Source organism: Leptidea sinapis, chromosome 11, assembly GCF_905404315.1.
Source record: "Leptidea sinapis chromosome 11, ilLepSina1.1, whole genome shotgun sequence".
NCBI lineage: Eukaryota > Metazoa > Arthropoda > Insecta > Lepidoptera > Pieridae > Leptidea > Leptidea sinapis.
This window is the reverse complement of record NC_066275.1, coordinates 11419398-11442421: the sequence shown is the minus strand read 5'-3', so window position 1 is coordinate 11442421 and position 23024 is coordinate 11419398. Positions and strand designations below refer to the sequence as shown.

At 35.5% G+C, this 23024-nt stretch overlaps 1 protein-coding gene across 1 annotated transcript; it reads right to left on the bottom strand.

Annotated features, from left to right (window-relative positions):
* Nucleotides 1-135: 135 nt before the first annotated feature.
* On the bottom strand, nucleotides 136-15184 carry LOC126966831 (uncharacterized). The gene is made up of 5 exons (XM_050811087.1): nucleotides 14750-15184; nucleotides 13106-13182; nucleotides 7474-7656; nucleotides 6347-6402; nucleotides 136-6275 (listed from the first exon to the last, which is right to left on the bottom strand). Exons 1-5 carry the CDS (start codon nucleotides 14920-14922, stop codon nucleotides 861-863), a joined length of 5904 nt encoding a protein of 1967 aa, XP_050667044.1. The 5' UTR covers nucleotides 14923-15184; the 3' UTR covers nucleotides 136-860.
* Between the last annotated feature and the right edge of the window lie 7840 nt (nucleotides 15185-23024).

Genomic DNA, 23024 nt, shown 5'->3' with positions numbered 1-23024 from the left:
TCAAGTCCTGAGCGGCACTCCATTGTTATGGGCAGGGCGTATCAATTACCACCAGCTGAACGTCCTGCTCGTCTTGTCCCTAATTGTCATAAAAAAAGTAGTTTACTGAATGAATGAGCAAATAAAACAAACGAATATTTTTCAAAATGGTTTATTTATTTAAACCTTATATTATTTATGCTACAAATTAATATATTTTGCAGCTAAAATTTTATGTGGCACTTTCCGTGCATTCGACATACAGTTTCAAAATTACATCAACAAATATTGTACTTAACATTAAAGAGCATCACTACAGTTAATTCATACTTTGAAGTAATCATTGCTTTAAAATAAAACAGATAGGAAATTAATAGTCGTCACATGCTTCAGTACATAATTAATAGCACAATTTCGTGTAAATGGTGTTTTACATCACATGATCTCACCTGACCATCATAAAAAAATATTACAATACAGCTAATATTCATATAATACACACTATGATCCAACAATATTATATTTGAATTTACAATTATAGTAATAACCTTAAAACATTTGATGCACAATGCATTTCTTACCTACATAAAAATAAACTCAACGAGATGAAAACCTCAGAGATTTAACCTATGCTATTTACAACTGTCCACGTTTAAACGTGCTTACTCTTTGCCACTCTCTAGTCGACCAATTGCACTGTACTCTTTGATTGATTTAAGTTATCAATCTAAATTTTAATAGGTAGCTCTCGCTACAATATATTAATTGTTATGATTTTCAAAATAATTATACTTCGTGAATTTGTATTGTATGTTATATACATTGAAATTTTGTAAACAAATCCAAATAAATATATCTCTGTGATTCATTCTAAGATTACATTAACTCGTTCGTTGCGTTAAATCATCGAGGGACAACTGCAATGTCGGCTGCAAAGGAATTTCCACTGAAGTTTCTGACATGTCTGATGCTGGAGTCAATAATCTCCTCGGCCACTGGCTTCCGTCCTCAGTCTCTGATTCCCGCACCTCTACCGAACACGGCGACTCGATGGTGGTAGATTCTATTGAAGAGACATTTCTCTCCGCAAGATCATCGGTCAATATGGGCATTGATTTCCCAATAGACTCATCACCAGTCAATTCAGTCAGCAAGGGCATAGAAATAGGCCCAACTACTGGTATGTTACTTTCTTCAGAAACAAAAAAAGTCATTTCCGTGTTTGGTGATGGCAACAAAGATGTTCTGTAATTGTTGCTACTTAAGGGGTTTGTAGTTTTGGGAGCAATACGCGGGTCAGTTACAGTAATAGGTAGCTCGAGAGACGTGGGTACTGTGTGGGGCGTTACTCCTATCACAGCCAGGCCGTCATCCAAACTGGCTGGAATAACCGCTTCTGGTTCTCCCTTTGTAGGAACTTCAACAGGGGTCATAATAGGTTGGTTGAGAGTGGTACTCGTTTCTGAAACACGGCAGTGGACTGACACATTAGCATTCAGATCCCGAAAATCTGGCGCCTCGTCGCGGACTGGATCTGCGTGGAACACTTCGCTATTCACGAGAGCTGCTTCCAAAATGTCGCGTCGCTCGGGCTGAGGGGCAACTACTTGTATAGGCTCCACCATTGGGACCAATTGGTTGTTTTCAAGAATCAACGGCCGATTATCTATAGCAGTAAATGTTCCATTTTCTTCTACGCATAGATAAAACGAGCCCGGTGGTCCACCGAAGTTCTCTCCGGGAACTGCCAGCAGTTGACCATCGGAGAGCGGAGCAGCAGGTATACCTGGTGCAGGAAAAACTGGCTCAGGTTCTGCCACTATTGGCTCCGTTTGGCGAACAATAGCATTCGCAGGTAGCATCTCTTCGAAATTCTCTAATTCAGGATATGTCGAAACAGGTGTAATAGTGTTGCATATTGTCGATACTGACGTGTGTGTATTAAGTAATGAGTTTGTTGGTATTATAGGTGTTAAGCTTGGCATTGGTGCAGGGGCAATTGCAATTTCTTGCTTAATTTTCTTCGGTGGCGTTGGCGAATCGGCGGAAACAATTTGATTTCTCCGGATTCTTTGTTTATGTTGGGTAACATTAGTCTCAGTTGAGGGTAATGATATCGACTTTTGGATGATCACTCTATTTTCTTGGGCTGGTACCGGCAGTTTCTGAACAATTTGACCCGTCCTCTGTAAGTGCTCAAATTGCGCCGCAGTTAATTGCATGACAGTACCTGATTTCTGCTGTAAGAAAATTAATGGCTCTGTTTTTTGTACTGGCGGTACATTTTTCTTTACCTCTGTAGGTCGTTTAGGAGCTGGTCTTATTTCTGGTAGAGGTGCTATATTTGGCGTAGCTGCTGCTAGACGACCTCCAACAATAAGTTGTCCCTTGGAGGTTATAAAAGCGTTCTTCTTTGATACTACCCGAGTTTGCGTTTTGCTTGTGGCAGTTGCAGTTACTATTTGCTTCGGTTGGCTAACTGAACTTGTAGCAACACGTTGAGTTATTGTTTTGAGCTGTGAAACGTTAGGTTGTTGTTTATTGGGGAACAACAACTTTTCATGTTCTGGAGTAAGGACTATCCTAGATTGTCCTCCTTGTGCATTGGTTATGATCATTACAGTATTTCCCGGTGTATTAGAATCAGCAATAGGAGATATTAACTTAGCTGATACTGGTTTGGTATCAGCACAACAGCTAGCATCTGATCCCTTTCCTACGACTACATGTGCTTTCCTTGTTTGTGGATCTATTATGATTTTTTGAGTCCTAGCATATTTCGGTGAAGCAGCTGATGGCATAATAATAAATTTTTCCGTTTTAGGACTTCCTTGTTGAGGTACCGCTTGTATAATAGTGGGTGATTGTTTTAAGTCTCTTGTAGAAGAATCTGTTTTAGACACCAAAACTTTTTGTTTTCCTGTGTTTTTATCAATTATCAGAATAGGCTTACCACTTTTTAATTTTGAAGACTTTGAAAGAATGTTGGGTGTTGTAACTTTTACTTTGTTTACCTCTTGGGACGGGTTCATCAATACTGTTTTAAATTCAGGTTTATTAGGGGTTGAACTGACAGTAATTTTTTCATTGTTAACAAATAACTTCTTGTTCTTTACAATTTTTGAACTGCTTGGCGCACTCCGTAATAGATTACCATCTGACATAACTACAGGCATTTTTTCTATGTTTTCAGGGGTAAATATATCATCAGATAGAACAACTGGCATAGAATTAATGTCATAAACAGTTTCATTTGTTTTGGCTTCTTTGTTGTTCAGATTATTTGAAACTGCCACCACAGGATTGGTTTTTTGTATTTTAGGTGCGGGTTTCGCGATCTTTCTAAATTTCGGTTGAATTAAGATTGTGTTGCCATCCGACTGCCGGATATCTGGCGTTGTCTGTATTGTATAACTCTGTACAGGCGATCCGTCGTTAACGGTTTTATTTGAAGGTGACAAAATTATTTGATCAGTTGTAGTAGTAACTTCACTCATAGCATTGAGTAATGTTTTAGGTGTTGTTCGACGTATGATAATCTTCTGTTTTATCGGTGGTTGTTTTTGCTTTATAGAAGATTTCCCGACTTCAAAATTGATTATTTTGTCTTTACCAGTTCCAATGACTTGTTTATTAGTTAACGAGTTATTTTCGACCTTAATTCGCGAAGTACATGGGTCTTCCAAAATTTTAAGCAATTTAGATGTTGTATCTGTTTTTAACATTGTTTCTGGAACATTTTCATCTTTTTTATTATTATTTGGTATGGTCAAGATATTGCTTTCAGATGTTGATTTATCTAATTTTGTAACAAATAAAGACTCTGACGTACCACTGGCTATTATTAAATTTGCATCTTCTGGCCTAATATCTCCAATATTTATTTTGTGTTCTACAGATTCTGACATCTCCACCAAGGACTGTGCTGCGTTTAAATTTTCACTCTTTTCCTCTTCACTTTCAAATCGGACATTGGTTGTTACGAGCGGTGTACTAACTGGTGCTATTTTTTCACAAATTTTAATAATATTGTCATTTTTAATAGAATCAATACAAGTGGAAGTACTTATGAGAATACCGTTAGATGCAGATTGGTTGTCGTCTGTTGGAGATATATGCGATAAATTATGTTGCTGAAGATCTGTTATTGATTTATTAGTAATAGTAGTTGAAGGCAAATTTATTAAGGCTTCCGCAATTTGAAGATCTGATTCAGAAGGCGTAATATCAGTCATCATATTCAATGCTTGTTCATTACATCGAGGATCTATAACAACTTCACTGTTATCCAGCTCTAGCTCGTTCACATGTTCTTTTTCAGAAAAGTTTGGTTTATCGTCTCCAACTCTTGGCGAGTGAGTTGGAGATAACGGCTTTGAGTCTATTTGCTTATTGGTATCTAAATATTCCTGTGCATTTGTATATAATATATCTTCACTGCTTTTATAATCTTCTTTTTCTATTTCTTCATTAGTATTGGTATTTTTTGTTTCTTTAGTAGCGTGGAAGGTGATGGCATCAGTTTTATTATCAAGAGCTATGTCTTTATCATCTTCAAATAAATCCTCTGGCGGATCCACACTTACGACTTTTGTTACTCTATCCGCTTCTCTAGATACACTGAGTAAAGCATCAACAGCGGACGCAGTAGACTCGTTCATATATGGTTCATACAAATCTTGAGCTTTTTCCTCAGTGTTGATAATTTTACTATTTTGTAATGTAACTTTTCCTACTTCATCATTCGCTCTTCCGTTTTTAACAATTTCACTACTTGTAACAAGAGAATGATTATTTTCTATGAGGGCCTCTGGAAAAGTTTTAGTAGGAATATTATTGACTGTCTTTAGACTTTCACATTCATTCATATTTACTATTTCATTTGATGTAGATGTTTGTTTTGTGACACAGTTATTATCATTAAGAGGTCTTGTCTTCTCTGAAACAAAAAAAATATCACTTTTGTCATCATTAACTTTTGATTTCTCTGTGTTTATTTTTTCCTGTTCTTTTAATTGCGCTGCTTCAGCTTTCATTTTTTTCAATTGTATTTTCGGAGCAAGCCGTGCCACTTTCACTGGTTCACTAGGTGGCGGAGATATTCTTGGTTGTGGTGACAGTGTTGTTCCAGTCCCATTGAGGTCTATATCATTCATATTCATTCTTTCTGCGGCATTTAGTTGTCCTGTTACGTACTTTCCTATTGCGTCTTGACTTCTAGAATGTCGGCTCCGAAAAAACGTCTTAGTCTTAAAAATAGTTTTTGTTGGTTGAGGTAGTGTAACAGAAGTTTTATTTTCCAATAATTTACAGATTTCTTTCGAATTTCCACATTTGTCCGGTGATTTCACAGTTGAAGGCTCAGGAAAATTTTCCTCCGTTTTAAATGTTTCAGGTACAGTGGGCAATTCAGGCACTGTTGTTTTATTAAGAAGTTCTGCAATCTCCCTTGCCATTTCATCGTCATCAATACTTAGGCTCTTCTTTTCTTCTTTTCGTATAGAGGGTTTCACACGAGGAATTTTCCGTCCTACATCCGCTTCCACAGGCCAGTCTTCATCTTCACAGAAGTCATATTTAGTGTCATTAGATGCTTCAGATTTATCTAGAATTACAATATCATCTTTTTTCTGATGATGAGAAACTGGAGTAGGGATTTCATTAGGAACCTGTGCAATATGTTGCTCAGCAGGTGTCGGTATAGCAGGAGATCCAGCTACTGGTACCTCTGGTGATCTTGCTATGGGAATTGTGGAAGACTCATCATTTGAATCATCTTCAGCATCCTCCCAATCAGCTAGTAAACTGCTTTTAATCTCTACATCTGTTTTTATCTTTTTTATATCAGGCAAATTTTCTTCATCACCTTCTCTTTTTTCGCCAGTTTTTTCCTTTACAGTTTTTTCTATATTTTCTGGTCGAGGCTGACGGGGTTTTGGAGGTGTCATAGTGTTTGATGGTTGTTTCTGAACCTTAATAGCAGTAGGTTTCTTCTTTACTGGTGAGGGTATGTATGGAGTAAATGTAGAACTATGTGTTTTATTATGTAAAATTAGCACATTCATACGGGTTGTGGTAAAAGGACACGCGTGGCATGCATAAATGCCTGCACATGATGTTGCATTTTGTGAAGTAGTAGGTTCTGGGTTTTTTTCACTTTCTTCATCAGGCTTTTCTTCACAATCTTCGGAATCAGTAGTTTGTACAGCTGGTGTTGTATCTGTTTCTGTAACTTGACTAGGAGTCTTACACCCTTGTACTAAAATGTGCGCTTTATAGTTAACTTTATCTTTAACCTGAAACAAAATATTTTTTAGTATAAACAATTCCATTACCAACACAACAAACGGAATAAAAAATATAATACCTTTCTTATTGGAGTTGCCAGTCGTGGTGAGTCTACTGATTTCCCTCTAGCACTGCCTGAAGAAATATATTTACAGTCAATTAAAATGAGCAAAATAATAATCTTGTACAAAATATAGATATTAATAAAAACTTATTTCATGAGCACTTGCTCCATAAAGTTGACTTTACTGAGACTTAAACGATTTAACATTCCTCCTGCAAATTGGCAAAGAGCTGGAGGCAAAAAATTCACACAATATGTCAAATGCTATATCATTCTTTATAGCATTAAACAAATGGATCTTTTCTTTTGCACTCAGAATTACCTGGAATGAGAATCGTTTATTGAAATCATGGCAGCCTCTGCTTGAAGCCTTTTTATAACTGGCAACCTTGGATTATTGTAAACAGTAAAAATTAAAAAAAAAAAACAGGTGACAGTAAATAATCAATAATGTACCTGTTTACACCTGACAACCTTAATGTTGCGTCTAACTGAGAGCTGGCAACTATTTTTTTTAATTCTTTATATATATTCCTCTAAAATGACGTAAAATTTATTAAACAAAATCATATAGTAGCAATTTTTATCAGAAAATTAATTACAAGTAATTGAGGGCAATTTTTATAAGAAACCTATAGTTAATACATTGCATAGTTCAGCATTCATTTAGAATTATTATTATTTTAACTAAAAAAAACAGATAGGTGCTGAATTGTGCCGTGGGACCTTGTACTAAAAGCCTTCTAAAGATGAATGGTCCAAATTGTCCCTTAAATGAATAATCCCTTTAAGTTTAATGTTATGAATTTTTATTGATAAATTCTAGCTTTTATTTTGCTAGGCTTTAAACAATTCACTCTTGTTCCAAAATGTGACAAGTCAAACTAACCCTTCTCTTAGTCGAAGGTAAAGTGGGAGCTGATTTTTCAATTGAGGATGTATTTAATCCCTAATTTTAGGCCGTGCAGTGGTTTACATTCTTTATGACTATCAAAATATAGCGGAATTAACACTTAACGAAATATTATGTGTACATAACATTTAAATATTCACTAAATACAAATTCAATAGATTTTCTTAAGGTCCCTTTTGAAAAAAAAAAAGAGCCCACACCTTATTTTATATGGAGGTTACTGTCTTACCTTTTTTAATACAGCTAGGTGATTTTTTTCTTGGGTCACCAAATAAATTAGCATAGCTTTCCTTTTTGGTCTCTTGGAATTCATCTCTTGTTAATATTTCGGGGTCGCCTCCGACAGCTGATTCAGCCCGTATAACATCCTCTGGGAATTTCTCCATGAGTCCATGTTTTGTCCTATACAAACCTGAAAATAAACATATATTTTCTTATTGTTCATGTTAATACAGATTTAGTACACCATCTCACATAAGCATTATTTATATTGTTTTCTCAGCCTAGGCATTATTTTTCATAAGCCAGAACCTAGAGCACAAAATGGTTTGACCAACGTAATATTGATATTGCAAAAAATATTTTTTCCAATATTATATTCTAATCAAATCATTATTTAGATAGATAAAATAATATGTTTTCTATATAGAACTTAGTCTATAATCTATATACATAGGCTAAGTGCTTTATGCTTTTACATTAATAAAGACTTCGCGATATTTGCTTATGATGGATATTTTACCTAAGAGAAGGAAATGAGGGTTTTAAACGGTCTTTGTAATGTTTATTCAAATCATGTTGCGAAATAGCCCTCAACGTCCGATTTAACAGACGAAATGGTTTGTCTAGGCTCTTATTTGACTGTGTCGTTGTGCGAGATTATCAACGCCCCGTGAAACGGTAACGTAGGCAAAGACGACTTCCAGCACTCTACATACTGCGCAAATTGGATACCACTTCATGTTGCCAAGATTCAACTTTTAACTTCGTTCGTCTCAGCTCGAATTACGTCTTCTCTCCATAATAACATTCTTCTATTTATAAGACTCAGAATTATTGCAGAAATGAGACCGATTATGATGGTTTAACAGAAGATTTTCATCTTTTGACCAAGATTCAAAAATTAAGCACGTCTCAATAACACTTTTTTTATGGTTTATATATATATATATATATAATTATATATATATATATATGTATATAAATATATATATAATTTTATATAAATATGTATATAAATATATATAATCACTGATCGTATCGACATGATACTACCACCATTCGATGCGAAATGTATCCTAGATGGTTAATGGCTTGTTACTTTTCTAATTCCAACGTTCCTTCCTTAATTTATTTTTCTTTAATAATTCGCCCAGCGAAGCGGGCGGGAACGGCTAGAATCACTATAAAGCTAAATCACTTGATACAAATAAAATTGTAAATAAAATTTGTGAACGGGACTCGGCTTTCGTCCGAGCGCTCATTCCAACTGAGCCAACCGTTGAAGTACGCATGAACGTTCACGCAGAGTTGAACAAGATATACCAAAATTTACTAACGAAACAAAGTAGAATCAGAACTAGAACAGCATCACCATCGAATTTACTCTCAGTGGAAAGTAACAAAGGCTTGTGGCCAGCCACAACACGTCAAACCATCCTCTAAAAAAACTAGACAATACTTGGGCCAAAACTAGCAAAGATAAAGCTAATGAGTATGCAAAACATCTTGCACAAGTGTTTATGACAAATGAAAGTAGGAGTAACACATTTGAAAAACACATTAATGAAATTCTTAATGACCCTTCCATTAAAACCAATATACATAAGAGAATTCCACAAAGCAATAAGAAAGCTCAAAGAGAAAAATGCTCCAGAATTCGACCTGATTACGAAAGAAATTATTATGCTGTTACCACGAAATCAATGTTATCACATTCTCAGAGTACAAGTTTTCCCCCAAACATGGAGTCTCATACATAATAATAATACAGAAAGCAGGCAAAAGCCCTCACGAGGTATCATCGTACAGACTGATTAGTTTCTTATCCATCTTCTCTTTGAAAAGCTCTCTCTTGCCAGTACTCCAAGAGGCATACCAAATCATCAATTTGGCTTCTGAGGGGCACATAGCACTATAGAAAAGTACATAAGAGTTTATGACAAAATCAGGACCTCCTTGGAGAGTAGGGAATATTGCTCTGCTGTGTTCCTGGACATGCACAAGCATTTGACAGAGTTTGACACAAATGGCAGCTCTTGAAGATCTAGGCAAAACTTCCTCATAGTTATTACTTACTTCTGAAGTCATACATAATGGGCAGGATATTTCAAGTCTGGGTAGATCAAGAAATATCAAATTTCTGTGATATAAAGGCAGGAGTGCCACAGGGTTCTGTACTTGTGCCAATACTTTATTAACCTTTACTGCAGACCTCCCCAAAACGCCAGGTTTAGTGACAGCTACCAATGCTCATGACAGCACAGTAGCAGTATAAAGATGCTTAAGAAAGAAGAGCATCCGAGCTTCTGCAAGCCGGCCTAAACAAAAAAGAGCAATAGCTAGATAATTGGAGGGAGAATTTTGACACTAACGAGAGAAACCTAACCAGTGAAACTGAGAGACAAAGAACAGCCACAAAGGGAAAGAGGAAAATATCTCATACTCTATTTAGACAGGTATCTTACATGTAAGTAAGTACTTGCTAATGGAACAAAATTCTAAACTTGCTATGTAAAACAATCTTGAAGCCTGTATGGGCATATGGTATACAACTATGGGCAATTGCAAGCTTACCTAACATGAATGTTATCCGAAGGCAGCAAAATATTATATTAAGAAATATTTCAAGTGCACCATAGTTTGTTACTAATGCTTACATACATGAGCACCCAGGTATAACAACAATCAAACATGAAATAAGACTAGCTTCAGAGATATAAAAGTAGACTGTCTTACCACCCCAATGCTTTAGTAACACCTCATGTAGACTTAGCTACAGAAAACGGTTGATCTGCTATGATGAGTAAGAAAGCAGGACGAGTAGATGCTTCCACTGGGAAGCATACTCTGCATGTGATAACAGGTAACATCCGAGTATAGTTTAAGACTGATTGCATATACAAAAAAAAGGTCAGATTGGACCATACTAGACCACTGAAATACTAAACAAATTTTATAGGACATGGTTACCTTAGTGCATACACTTTTCTAAAAGGTTGGTGACACTCCTGTGATTCCTCTGGTGTTTGCGAGAGAATGTGATGGAGTGATCACTACCCTAAGGTGCCCATTTAATAGTTTTTCCTACTCTTCCATAAAAAGAATACAACTTTGCATTGCACCCTAATTGCCTGAAGTTTATTTGGACCTAGTGTAATTGTGTCCAAACGGTAGCAATTCCAACTAGATTTTTTTTTATCTATATTATAAAGATGATTGCTGCCAGAGTTGACTGCTAATTCTGGAAACACTGGATACAGTTAGCTCTAATATAATTGGCTTATATTACTAACATTATTCAAAAGAAATATTGTTACTCCTGAAATACTATTACAATAAAACAGTTATATGAACTATTCATTGTTTAAGTCTTAACCACACTTGTACTCCAGTTTTCTTAACTAAACTTAGGATTAGAGACAATTCCCTTTGTGAATGTGGGCTAGATGAGGGTAACATGGATAATTTGTTCTTCAATTGTCTTCAATGCAACCTTCTTTGTTAAATTTTACACCTGCTGAAATTCTTCACCCATTCCCACCCATTCTTTAAAATGTCTCTTCTCCCAAGTTTTCACACCTTTTATAAATATATTAAAAAGAGTAAGATTAAGCTGCAAATATCACTAAGTACTTAAATTTGTGTATATATTTAGTTCTTTATAGTCTTACAGCATGTATTTTTTTTATATATAAAAATTAACTATCTGCAATCAGTAAATTATACTATATTGCATATGTGCAGAGGCCCTTTTCCTGCGAGAAGGACTCTTTCATTTAGATTTCTCTATTTGACTAGTTCAGAGAACACATGCTCTTTTTAGTCGTTTTGGCCGGTTAGATACAAGGAGCTCATGAGCAAGCTTGTTCGGGTGGACTTATAAACAAGTTCTATATTTATCTCGAGTTGCCGCAATTTCTTGCTTTACTAGTGGGATCTTTGTGTACTGGTTGACCTCATTGTTGGTTATGAACCATGGCACTTTTACAATACTTTTCAGGATAGCGTTTTGGGACCTTTGGAGTATCTCAATATTAGAGTGGCCGTCTTTACCCCAAAGCTGGATTCCATAAGTCCAGATGGGCTTGATGGCTGCTTTGTTTACTCAGCAGGGATACTGGGGAGTTTCTACCAATAAGCCAGTACAAGCTTCTGAATTTGAAGTTCATTTCGTCTCGCTTAGCTGTGATGTGCTTTCTCCAAGTTAGTCGATGGTCCAGGTGAATTCCCAAGTATTTTACTGATTCCACTTGTGCAAGAGGTTCACAGACTAGGGTAACTGGAGGACAGTTGCTCTGTCTGAGGGAGAACAACATCAGGGTGCAATACAATGACGCGTATCGTATCCTGATGTTGCCACATACTGCAGCGCGTTGGACATGTTCGCTAAGGCCGGAGTACCAGATTTCTTCTGGATCATAAGATCACGAACAGCATCTTTTTGGAGTCGCCTCCATACTTCTAGCGGTACTCTTTGTCTTCCATTGAGTTTCTGATCTTTTCGAAAACTCTGTGGACCTGGTCAATGGTATAATGGTGTTGGTGGAATCCAAATTGGTGGTCTGGGATGATCTTGTGTTCTGTTAGTGATACAGACAATCTCATGAGCAAAATTTTTTCAAAAACCTTTGAGAGAACCGGGAGTAAGCTGCTTGGGCGATCAGAAGAAGCTTCATTTGGTGGTTTACGATTCTTATAGATCATTATTACCAGGGAAACCTTCCAAGGCTCAGGGAAATACGATGTTCGAAGAATATCATTAGTTAGTATTGTAATGAACACTATCACTTTTTTTGGAAGCTCTTTAATGATACATGGAGTTATTAGGTCATATCCAGGTGCTGACTTGTCTTTAAGTGATCTGACTATCCTTTTTATTTCTTTTGGGGAGGTATTTCTTATTGGAAGATCTAGCTGAAAGACCTGGCTAAGAACCTGATTAATGGGGTTTTCGTTAATGTCTAGAGCGGCATCATTAGGAGTGAACACTTTTTCCAAGTGCCTGGTGAACGTATCAGCTTTAGCTTTACTAGATCGGGCCCAACCGTTATTTGCAGTTCGTAAAGGAGGTTTGGGATTTTGTGGCTGATTAAGGTGTTTGGTAGCCTTCCAGAGAGAATAATTAGAAGTCTTTTCCATGCTCAAGGACTCTAGAAAAACGGTTCAAATTTGTTATTATGGATGTCTTTGATAGCTTTCTTTAAGCTAAGGCATGTTTAAGTTTCTTTTATCAGCTGCTTGCCTACTTGTATGCCAGATGCATCACAATCTTCTTTTTCTTCTATTTGGGTTTTCAATCACCATCAACATAGAGGAAAATTCACTAGATTCGGGTGTATTCCTCCAAGCAGCCTCCTGAATGAGACATGTTAGATATTTTGTGGCTTGCTCAACATCCTCTGGGGTTTAAGTGGGATCCTAAGGTTAATATTCGCAGGAGCACCAGATAACCAGCAATTTCACAATTACGATACAGTTTGCTTGAAACTTCTAAAACCCATCTTCATTGTCAGTCCCCCAAGGTAAATTAAAAATAAATGTTTCTTACAAATAAAACAAATAAATAAACAATATGACAGAAGGGATAAAACATTTTTTTAACAACTTAGCATTGTATTTTATAATACAAGAAAACTTACACAATCCTCTTTGAATAAATTCAGCTTTTCGGCTGGAGTTATACTTTTCTATGGCATTTTCTTTCCTTACATATTCACTGAAAAAGAAATTCACATATTTAATAATATTGATAATAATATATCTCAACATTATCAACAGTGATCTTCTAAGCTCCTTTCATGAATCTAAATATATCTTTTGCAGTGACCAAAGTGAAAAATCTCTACAGCTGCAGAATCAGTCTTCCCAAAGATATGTTATTTTTACACGCTAAAGCACAACATTCCCGTAACATAAGTAACAGGGTGGCATCTACACTGTTACAGAATCTACACACTCTAGACTCTCTGGGCCTGCAGTGATCTGTAAGAAAATTGGATATGTTGCATAAGTTTTCCCTTTTTAAGCAAACTGCCTAATAAGCAGCCCTTTTTTAGTGAGGTTTTATTGATAGACCCATTACAATGTACTGCCAATCAGGAGTCTTGAAAAACCGAAAAACTCTTTAGTTGATGTTAAGTCTCATTTGCCCAGTAATTTTGCTAACTATGGCACCATTCAGACCAAAACACAATAATGCTTACACATTACTGCTTTAAAGCAAAAATAGGTGCTGTTGTGGTACCGATAATCTAGCCGGCATCCTGTGCAAAGGAACCTCCCAGTGGTAAATTTGGTATTTTGGAGTCAGCTTAACCTGATGTACTGGTTTAGAGTTAAATGCATTCTTGTCAACATAGGGTGTTATGGGTTAATTTAATAAGACTCCTTGAAAGTACAGGTTTAGTGCTAAATTTAATGATTTGGCACTGTTACTATTTTTATAATTAACATCTATTGCCAAGGAACTTAACATTATTGTACTATTACTGTTATCAGAATAAGCCACTGTACCTCTCTAGATGTTCAGTGGCACCATAATTTTCATAATTATGACTATATTAGTTTAAGTCATAACACATCACACTGTACATGTCACCCAAGACTAAAATATAAAATTTCTCCTTATTTTGGTAAAGTAATATGTATGGTGGCAGTACTACCACAGATAAAATGTTAAGCATGTTGAGTTTTACTGTACCATGTGTATATCATATTATTTTTCAACTTTGTTTACATTTAGCATTGGATTGGTCTTGAAAATGTACATTTGACGATAATGACTTACTTACTAAGTAAGAATTAAGTGTTTGATAACATATATTTAATAAATATGGCATAACTAGAAAAAAACAATATTTACATAATAAAATTGACAAAATAAAAAGAACATGTTACAAAAAGGACAACCCACTCAGCATATTTTGAACTGAGATTAGGTGAAGCCCAGTTCCAACAGTAATTTTCAGGGGAACCTACCAAGTCGAACTTTATTACTTTGTCTTCCTATAGCTTAAAAGCTATAGAAATTTTAATATTTAGTTGACATTAAGATGATCATTAATTAGTTCTCTACTTTTGTGACTCTTCTACTCTCACAACAGAGAGTATGGTGGTAGCTTCTATTCAACTAAAACAACACTCAGCACTCAGTTTGAAGCTACCGAAAGACTGAACAGACAGAATGCATTTCTTAGTGTAAAAAAATAAGGTTTTCAAAATTTATCAGTAAAAATTTAAAATTAATAAGAATACAATTCATATTTAGCAATAAACATACGTACTATGTATTTTCTTGATAGAACTTAACTACAGCTATCGGTGGTTTCCGAAATGCTGGAAGCACATCTGGTGGAAGCTTTTCGGGGTCCACTACCTCACCAGGCCACCAGCAGGTTCCCAGTTTCACCCACACAACATCTCCATCAACATAATTTACTTCAGCCTCTTCACACATCTTTTTTACTCAGGTATATATGATCAACAAAACCACATTATTTTGTCCACAGTCACTTTATTCGTATGAACGATGAAGTAATGAACCTGTCACCATAACATTTTTCAAAGCTTATTTAAACACTTAACTAAGACGGTATAGTTAACAGTTCATCAATCCAATCTTGTAAAAAGCAGAAATAAAAAAAATACTGTTCTAGAAATAGAGAACAAATTGTATACAGAAATTGTAAATAAATTCACCGACTGCGTACGAACTACGATTTTGCTTCATGAAATAATAGATGTGGTAGCACTGAATTATAACGAAAATTCTTAAGATGTTTTTTTAATATCAAATTTTTTTAACAGCTTAATAATTAAGTAAAAAGTATAAGTGTATTGTTTTTTCATGAATATATATTATAATATCAAATTAAATAATAAAAAGTACTTTATTTTGACCGGAAGTCACTAAAGGACAGCGTCAGCATCTGCCAATATAATTAAAGTTACTTGCCACCTGAAAAAATGAATAGTTAAGAAATAATAATTTAATCTATACATAGTAGATACCGTGAGTACAAAACTTGCTAATAATGAAACAATCTGATCTCCAAAAATAGATGTAAATATTATAATGAAGAAAAAAGATAGGCAATGCAAAAGAGTCAGCCCATATAGTGCGCGTGTGTTAGTCGCTCTTACTAGACAGGCAAGACCGCAGACTTACAATTACTGAATTCTGAACGCATTTTGAACGCATTGAAGCAATTTAACGCTTTAAGCACGCACAAAAGTATACTACTAAACTAAAATTATTCCGCGGTGGTCAGGGCTTAAAAACTGTACCGGCACGTGGATCAGTTCAGTTAGGCGAGTGAGCACGATCGTAAATCGGATCCAGTCGGATGGAATTTTAAAATCAGATTAAACAGGGTATAAAATGCATTCATGTATTTTAAAGTGGTGCAGAAATCATCGTCGTTCCAAGATAAGTTGAATCACTTTTCATGTGTAAGTAGAAAAAATACTTATAAATACAATAAAATTTATTTTATTTGAGGGATGGCATTATGCATTCTGTAGTAGCATATTATAACAGAACTAAAATATTTAGTTAGATACAAACAGATTTTCGTGAACGTGGACGGTATCTCGCACCAATGTATCCATCCTCAAAGAGCTACAATCAAAAGAGCTCAGAAAGACAATCGTGCAACTAAGAATACTGAAGTTCTTTGATCACGTCTCTAGAAATGAGAACTCGATGGAGAGACTGGTAGTTCAGGGCCAGGTGGAAGGTAAGAGAGCACGCGGTCGATCGCCAACCCGCTGGTTAGATGCTATCATAAAGGCTACTGAGTCCACCATGGTCCAGTGTACTCGCAACGCCTCGAACTGTCAGAAATGGAAGCACATCGCTAGGAGAGCTACCCTCAGCAAGGATATCGACCCACTGAACACCCCACCGTGTTCCTCGTCAGCGCAACCACGGCAAGAGTGTGCGACTAAGAAGAAGAAACAGATTTTGATTTTAATTTTGCCTTTTTGGGATTATATTTTTATGACTCCCTTCAACTCTTACTTTATAAAAAATATGTACGTGCTAGGGCCTTTCTCATTATTATTCATTATTTTTAATTTAGATTCCCACATGCCCAGAGTTGAACAGATTTATAGATAAAGCTGTTCCATTAGAGATATGAAAATCATTGCATGAGGTTGCTTCTACCTAACAAAACATCTAAAATGTGTTTACTTCATTTTAAAAATAATCATTTCAATTTATACTACATTGAATTTTTATGATAAGGTCACCTGATGCTAGTTAAATGATCACCGCCGCCCACATTCTCTTGCAACACCAGAGGATACACATGAGCGTTGCTGGCCTTTGAATTATTTATGATGCTTTCTAAAATAGCTGTACCAATTTGTACCATAAGTATTTATTTGGTTTAATGACAATAAGATTTTGTTCAATGGCATACTTAATTACTTAAAAAACTCGTGCATCTCTATCGCGTAACCCATTTTAATGTTTGTCACAATTTCAACTGTGTGTCAAACGGTTTTGTGATTTTATTGTTTTCAAACATATTTGATGTGAGATATGTGTAAGATTTAAAGTTATAAAAGTTAAAATCGTGGTTGGGTGTGGTGTGTAGTCCTAATCAAAATCAACATAACATAAAATAGTAACAACTATAATGTTTCCAAAACTAGATGTCGTTTTATCCAAGTTATAGGGTAACGCTTTTGTTTAAGACATGTTTTTATTAAAATAACATATAGCGGGTAATTATTGTTTGTATTTATTTTCAATGATATTTTTTTATGGAGTAAGGAAATTAGGACGACTCTTGAACGTTTTCCTATAATTGATAATAAAACAAGACAATAAAACAATCTATACTTATATATAAAGCTAAAGAGGTTGTTTGTTTTAACGCGCTTATCTCCCATCACCATGCCAGCGCTCATGTACGTAGGTCACACTAAAAGTTTTGCGTAACTTAAAAAAGCAACATGTTATAACCAAAACATTAAATACTCTTTATTATTTCTATAATATAATACTCTCCTTTACATTTTAAACATTTTTTCAAGCGATCGAACCATTTTTTAAAACAGGAGGACCACAGATCTGAAGGCATGTTTTCCACGTGCTGATTGAACGCTATCACTGCCTCTACGGAATTGGTAAAAGTGAAACCTCTCATCAAATCTTTGATTTCGAAAATACAGAAATCACAGGACACCATTCCACGCGAGCCCGCTACTGCTCCGCTGTCAGTACATGAGGGATCCAACGACAACAAAGTTTCCGAACTTTCAATTCTTCGTGTAAAATTTTCTTAATTTGGTTCATACCAATCACCAATGGTCTCATAGATAATCCGCGGGTTTTCTTCAACTATCTTCATGAAATTCGTCATGTAAAGAAACCCGACCTCTCTCAAATTCAGCAAACACGGTGCTCAAGCAAGGTACTTCTCTCCCAAAAGAAATTTTCGGCACTATAAGTCTTCTCTTTACTAATTATATAACATTAAAATTGTAATTTTGTAACTGTTTGATGCCAAAATAAAATAAAATAAAAGCATTTTGAAGACGAGCGGAAGTCTTGCGGAGAGAGAGAACTTTAAAAGTCATAAAAAATCATCGTTCTAAAATCTTTTCAACATAAATCCATTTTCGTTGCGTACGTAGAACTTTTATATATGACAATTGACAAATTATTTCCAGCCAATTCTTTTTTTTATTTCTAAGAAGGTTGTAATTTTAGAAATAATGTGACAACACCTAGACTACGCCTATCAAAACTATTGCAATCTAAAAGGGGCAGGCTCAGCGGTGGATTTACACTAGGGGCAGTTGGGGCAAGTACCCAGGGCGGCGAATTTTTTAGGGAGGCAAAATTTTGAAAGTGAAAAATTTTTCTTCTTAAAGTCTTATCAAGATTGCTCAACGTTTAGATTGCAAAGATTTAATCGACCTATTAGCAATTCAAAAAGTCAGACGTAAACACGATTATATTACATCAATTTTTTCACAGGCAAACGCCTGTGAAAAAATTGATGTAATATAATTATTATGAGCACCCTTAGTGCCAAATTTATAATTGTCAGAAAAAAACAAATATTTATTCATGTTTTTATGATATATAACATATAATAAAGTACTAGGAATGGGACTACTTAAATTAAATATTGTTAATATTCTACAAATAATTCAAGATAAGTGACGGAGATTCAATGACTGAGTCTATAAAGAATTATTTTTCTGTAGTTATTTGTATATTTAAGACAAAATGTTCACTAAGGCATGTTTAAAAATATTTCCATAGTGTTTTTTTTTTGGTTCTGTTCGTCCATCTGGACAGGCAAAGGGGTAAATGCCTATACAGCCAAGTCTTATTTTTATTTTTCTATTCTTCAGTCTTCACTTTACACAGCTTGTTCAAAGTCAAGCTAAGTCTTTATATCATCTTCATCTTCAAACATAAATAGTACAATTTCACATAAAAGTAGTATTTCGTGTTCTTCATGTTTCATTTTCTTCATATACATATAGGTTCGCATGAAAGGCCGAAGCCAAGTCTTTTATTGATAATATTACATAATTGAATTGAATGTTACATAGGATCGTGGGCCAGCACAACTACAACCTCCGGCAAACTCGCGTCAATGCTCAATGCAAAACAAAGCAGTTTCGACTTGATGTTGCTTCGAAAAGTACAAATTGTGAGTGCACTGCGATTGTGATATACTTTTTAACCTGGCTATGGATTTAGGATATTGATACTGCATTACTGTTGACCCTTGCTTGTTAATTTGGACTCTGTTTAAGCCTTTTGTTGTGGATTTCGTCGATATGGCCGAACGTACGCAGAGAACTGTTCTAAACAGTGAGTTCGTTATACGCCTTTGTAACTATTTCGATCGTGAATCTCAAAATGGAGGGCCAATTTTACCTAAAACGTCAGTGGTTGAACGCGTAGCTGATGCGCTTAATATTGGACAACGAACTGTAAGACGAAGAACCAGAGTAAAATATGGCGAGACTGGCACAGAAGAAAATAAACTTCACACACCAAAAAAGAGAAAACGAGCAAAACCAGCCTTAGGCATCGAAAGCTTTGAAGCCGATGCCATCCGAAGACATGTGTACGGCTACTATTTACGGAAAGAGTATCCAACAAGAAAAAGGTAAGTGCAATTACTGAAGGAAGCTGGATTATTTTTCGATGGGGAAAGTTCTATAACGAAGATTTTGAAGACCGTTGGACTTCGATACAAACAATGTAACAAACGCAAAATATTGATGGAAAGATTGGATATAGTGATGGCAAGATATAGTTTTTTACGACAAGAAATTGAAAATTGGCAAAATGTTGTGTTTTTTGATGAAACATGCCTTAATGCTAACCATACAGAAAATAATTATCGAAATTGGTTGGCGCGATATTGAGTTATTCGTAAATTTGTTGTGCACATACTTACACCAAATTTAAGACTTTTATGGTTTTCTCAATTTATTGGATGATAATTCTTTTTTTATTGGAAAGGATATACTTCCAAGATAGTTTGGTGAGAGTTTGGTTAGGTTCTGATTACGGAATCCATGACAAAGTAACGGAACCCTTCAATTCTTAGGAGCAAATTAACGATAGTCGACCGAATCATTTTTATGGTATCCGGATATTTAAGTCAGCTACCATAACATGGCCAAGTAATTGTCGTAGTCGAATATGATGATCAATGGGACTCCTTAACGAATAAGGGTGCGGTCTGTACAGAATTTCTTACTGTCTGTAATCAAATTGCGAAGCGCTTACGTTCATTGCTGCATTGAAAAATTTAGTATATCTACACATATTTAGCCAAATTGTTAGTTAGTGTACTTCAAATTCACTAAAAAGCATAAAATAAAAAAAAATTAACAAAGAAACAACCGACTTCAAAAACACTATTTTAAAACAATAGATATAATATGCACAAAAAAATTGTAAAAATAATTGCGTATTTTTATACAATCTAATTAATTAATCTAATTCTAGTGACGATTATTGTCATTTTTGGAGTCGGTGTCATCCAAGATAGGTTTGTAACTACATACATAGTTATAGGCATAGATATGCTTGAGTTGTGAGGAGGCGAGAGGCGAGAGCGAGTCGCGGCGGATGGACTCCGATTCCAAAAATGACAATAATCGTAATTAGAATGAGATTAATTAAGGCACTATAGTCCTAAAAAGTAACCTGAACCTCGGAAACGATATCCAAATTGCTGAAATCATAATTATGAGCGGCGGCCATCTTTGAATTCAAAAATGATCACAGAATCGTTCTCTGCACCCTCGAAAACCTCGGACACGATATCCATATTGCTGAAATCATAATTAAGTGCGGCGGCCATCTTGGATTTCAAAAATGATCACACAATCGTTCTCTGCACCCTCGAGAACCTCGGACACGATATCCATATTGCTGAAATCATAATTTTGTGCGGCGGCCATCTTGGATTTCAAAAATGATTCCAAATTTGTTCTCTGCACCCTCGAGAACCTTGGATACGATACCCATATTGTTGAAATCACATTTTTGCGCAGCGGCCAACTTGGATTTCAAAAATGATCCCAAATTCGTTCTATGCACCCTCGAGAACCTCGGATACGATACCCATATTGTTGAAATCATAATTTTGCGCGGCGGCCATCTTGGATTTCAAAGATGATCCCAAATTCGTTCTCTGCACCCTCGAGAACCTCGGATACGATACCCATATTGTTGAAATCATAATTTTGCGCGGCGGCCATCTTGGATTTCAATAATGATCCCAAATTAGTTCTCTGCACCTTCGAGAATCTCGGATACGATATCCATAATGTTGAAATCATAATTTTGCGCGTAATATAACATTTCTCTCATACGTCGATAAAAAGATTTACTTCAAAAATGCATAAAAAATATTATCACACTAATTCCGTACTCTAGCACAACTGTAAGTTTTAAAAAATATTACGCGGTCCTTCTGGGTCGGCGGTCGTTGACCCGCATCGCTCGGTTCGTTCTCAGCCATGCCCGACGCCCGTGTCCATGCGTACCGTAATCTAACGTTCGCGTAATTTTTACCTAGTGTTGGGAAAACCTCGCCTTAATTAGATTGTATACAAATACGCAATTATTTTTATACTTTTTAGTGCATATTATATCTATTGTTTTGAAATAGTGTTTTTGAAGTCAGATGTTTTTTTTGTAAAATTTTTTTTTGAAGTCGGTTTAAAAGATCGTCTCTATTGTATTCATTTCTGACTGTATCTTTTCATCTGTCCCATTCTGACAAGCGGGTCTTGTCTGGAGACTTGTCAATAAATGTACCATATTTAATAAAAAAAATATTAGTTTCTTTTAAATTACTGACGCTTTTTGCATATCAATCTTACTTATATATAAATAAAATAACCAATGATAAGTCACACCATCTTTTTTTGAGTCGTAAATGTATGCACTTAAATGCACTGCGACCACTGTACAGTGTGACGTCAATTTAGTATACTGTGAAACCGTTCCTTTATAGCCAGTTATACTGATTACTATTTAAAACAGAGCGCAATCCCGTATATACTGTCAGCCGCATTTTTTGACGCAGCATTCAAATGAGTGTATTAAAGTTTTCTAGTTCATTAAAAAAAACTGTTGTTGGAGTACTATAAAATTAAAAATATTTGGGATTAAACTGTAGGTATTAAATAAATAAATAAAATTCTTTATTAGTTTTAACAAATTTTCCATAATAAATAGTGGCAGGAACCTCCTTTTAAGCATATAAAGAATGCTTGTGCCAGGAGGCTCCGAAATAGGTATTGTTTATAAAACATTAGGCGCTCGAGTGGTTTTGACTGATCACGTGATTAAAGTACCGCGAGTACCTTACCTCGAAAATGCCAGTGCTCACAGTAGAATATGGCGGCGATTTATGACGTCATATATTTCCCTAGGGTACTGCGGCAGTATACTGGCAGTTCATAACGGAACGAATTTTTCTACAGTAATAGCACTGTGCTCGCAGTGTATATCGGAGCATACAAGGCTTGTTGACTGACACACAGTTGACACACGACTAAGGAGAAAAGTGTGCTTACATTGTCTTTAAGTACACCTTTGCCGTTCCGCTATGACACTGCGAATGATATACATGTATACATATGTCCATAAGTATTGATCGTCATTGCAACACTCAAACACAATTTTATATAATACTAGCTGACCCGACGTACGTTGTTCTGTAGATAATAAAAAAAATACTGTTTTATACGAATTTGCCAATAATATTTCAAAACATCAAGAAATTGTTTCACAGTGGAACTGTCAAATCGTGCGTCACTAAATTCTCTCATAGAAAATATGTCCTTACAAAACAAATATTGAAAATAAAATAATTATGGGTCCCAAATCAAAATAAAAAGTATCCTATCTCTCAAGTTGGTGTAAACAGCACTCCATGCAGTAATCCCCATTTAAATCCGTTCATTAGTTTAGGAGTCCATCGCGGACAAACAACGTGTCACGTAATTTATATATATTAAGATATATTCTAAAATAATTCAGGTATTTAT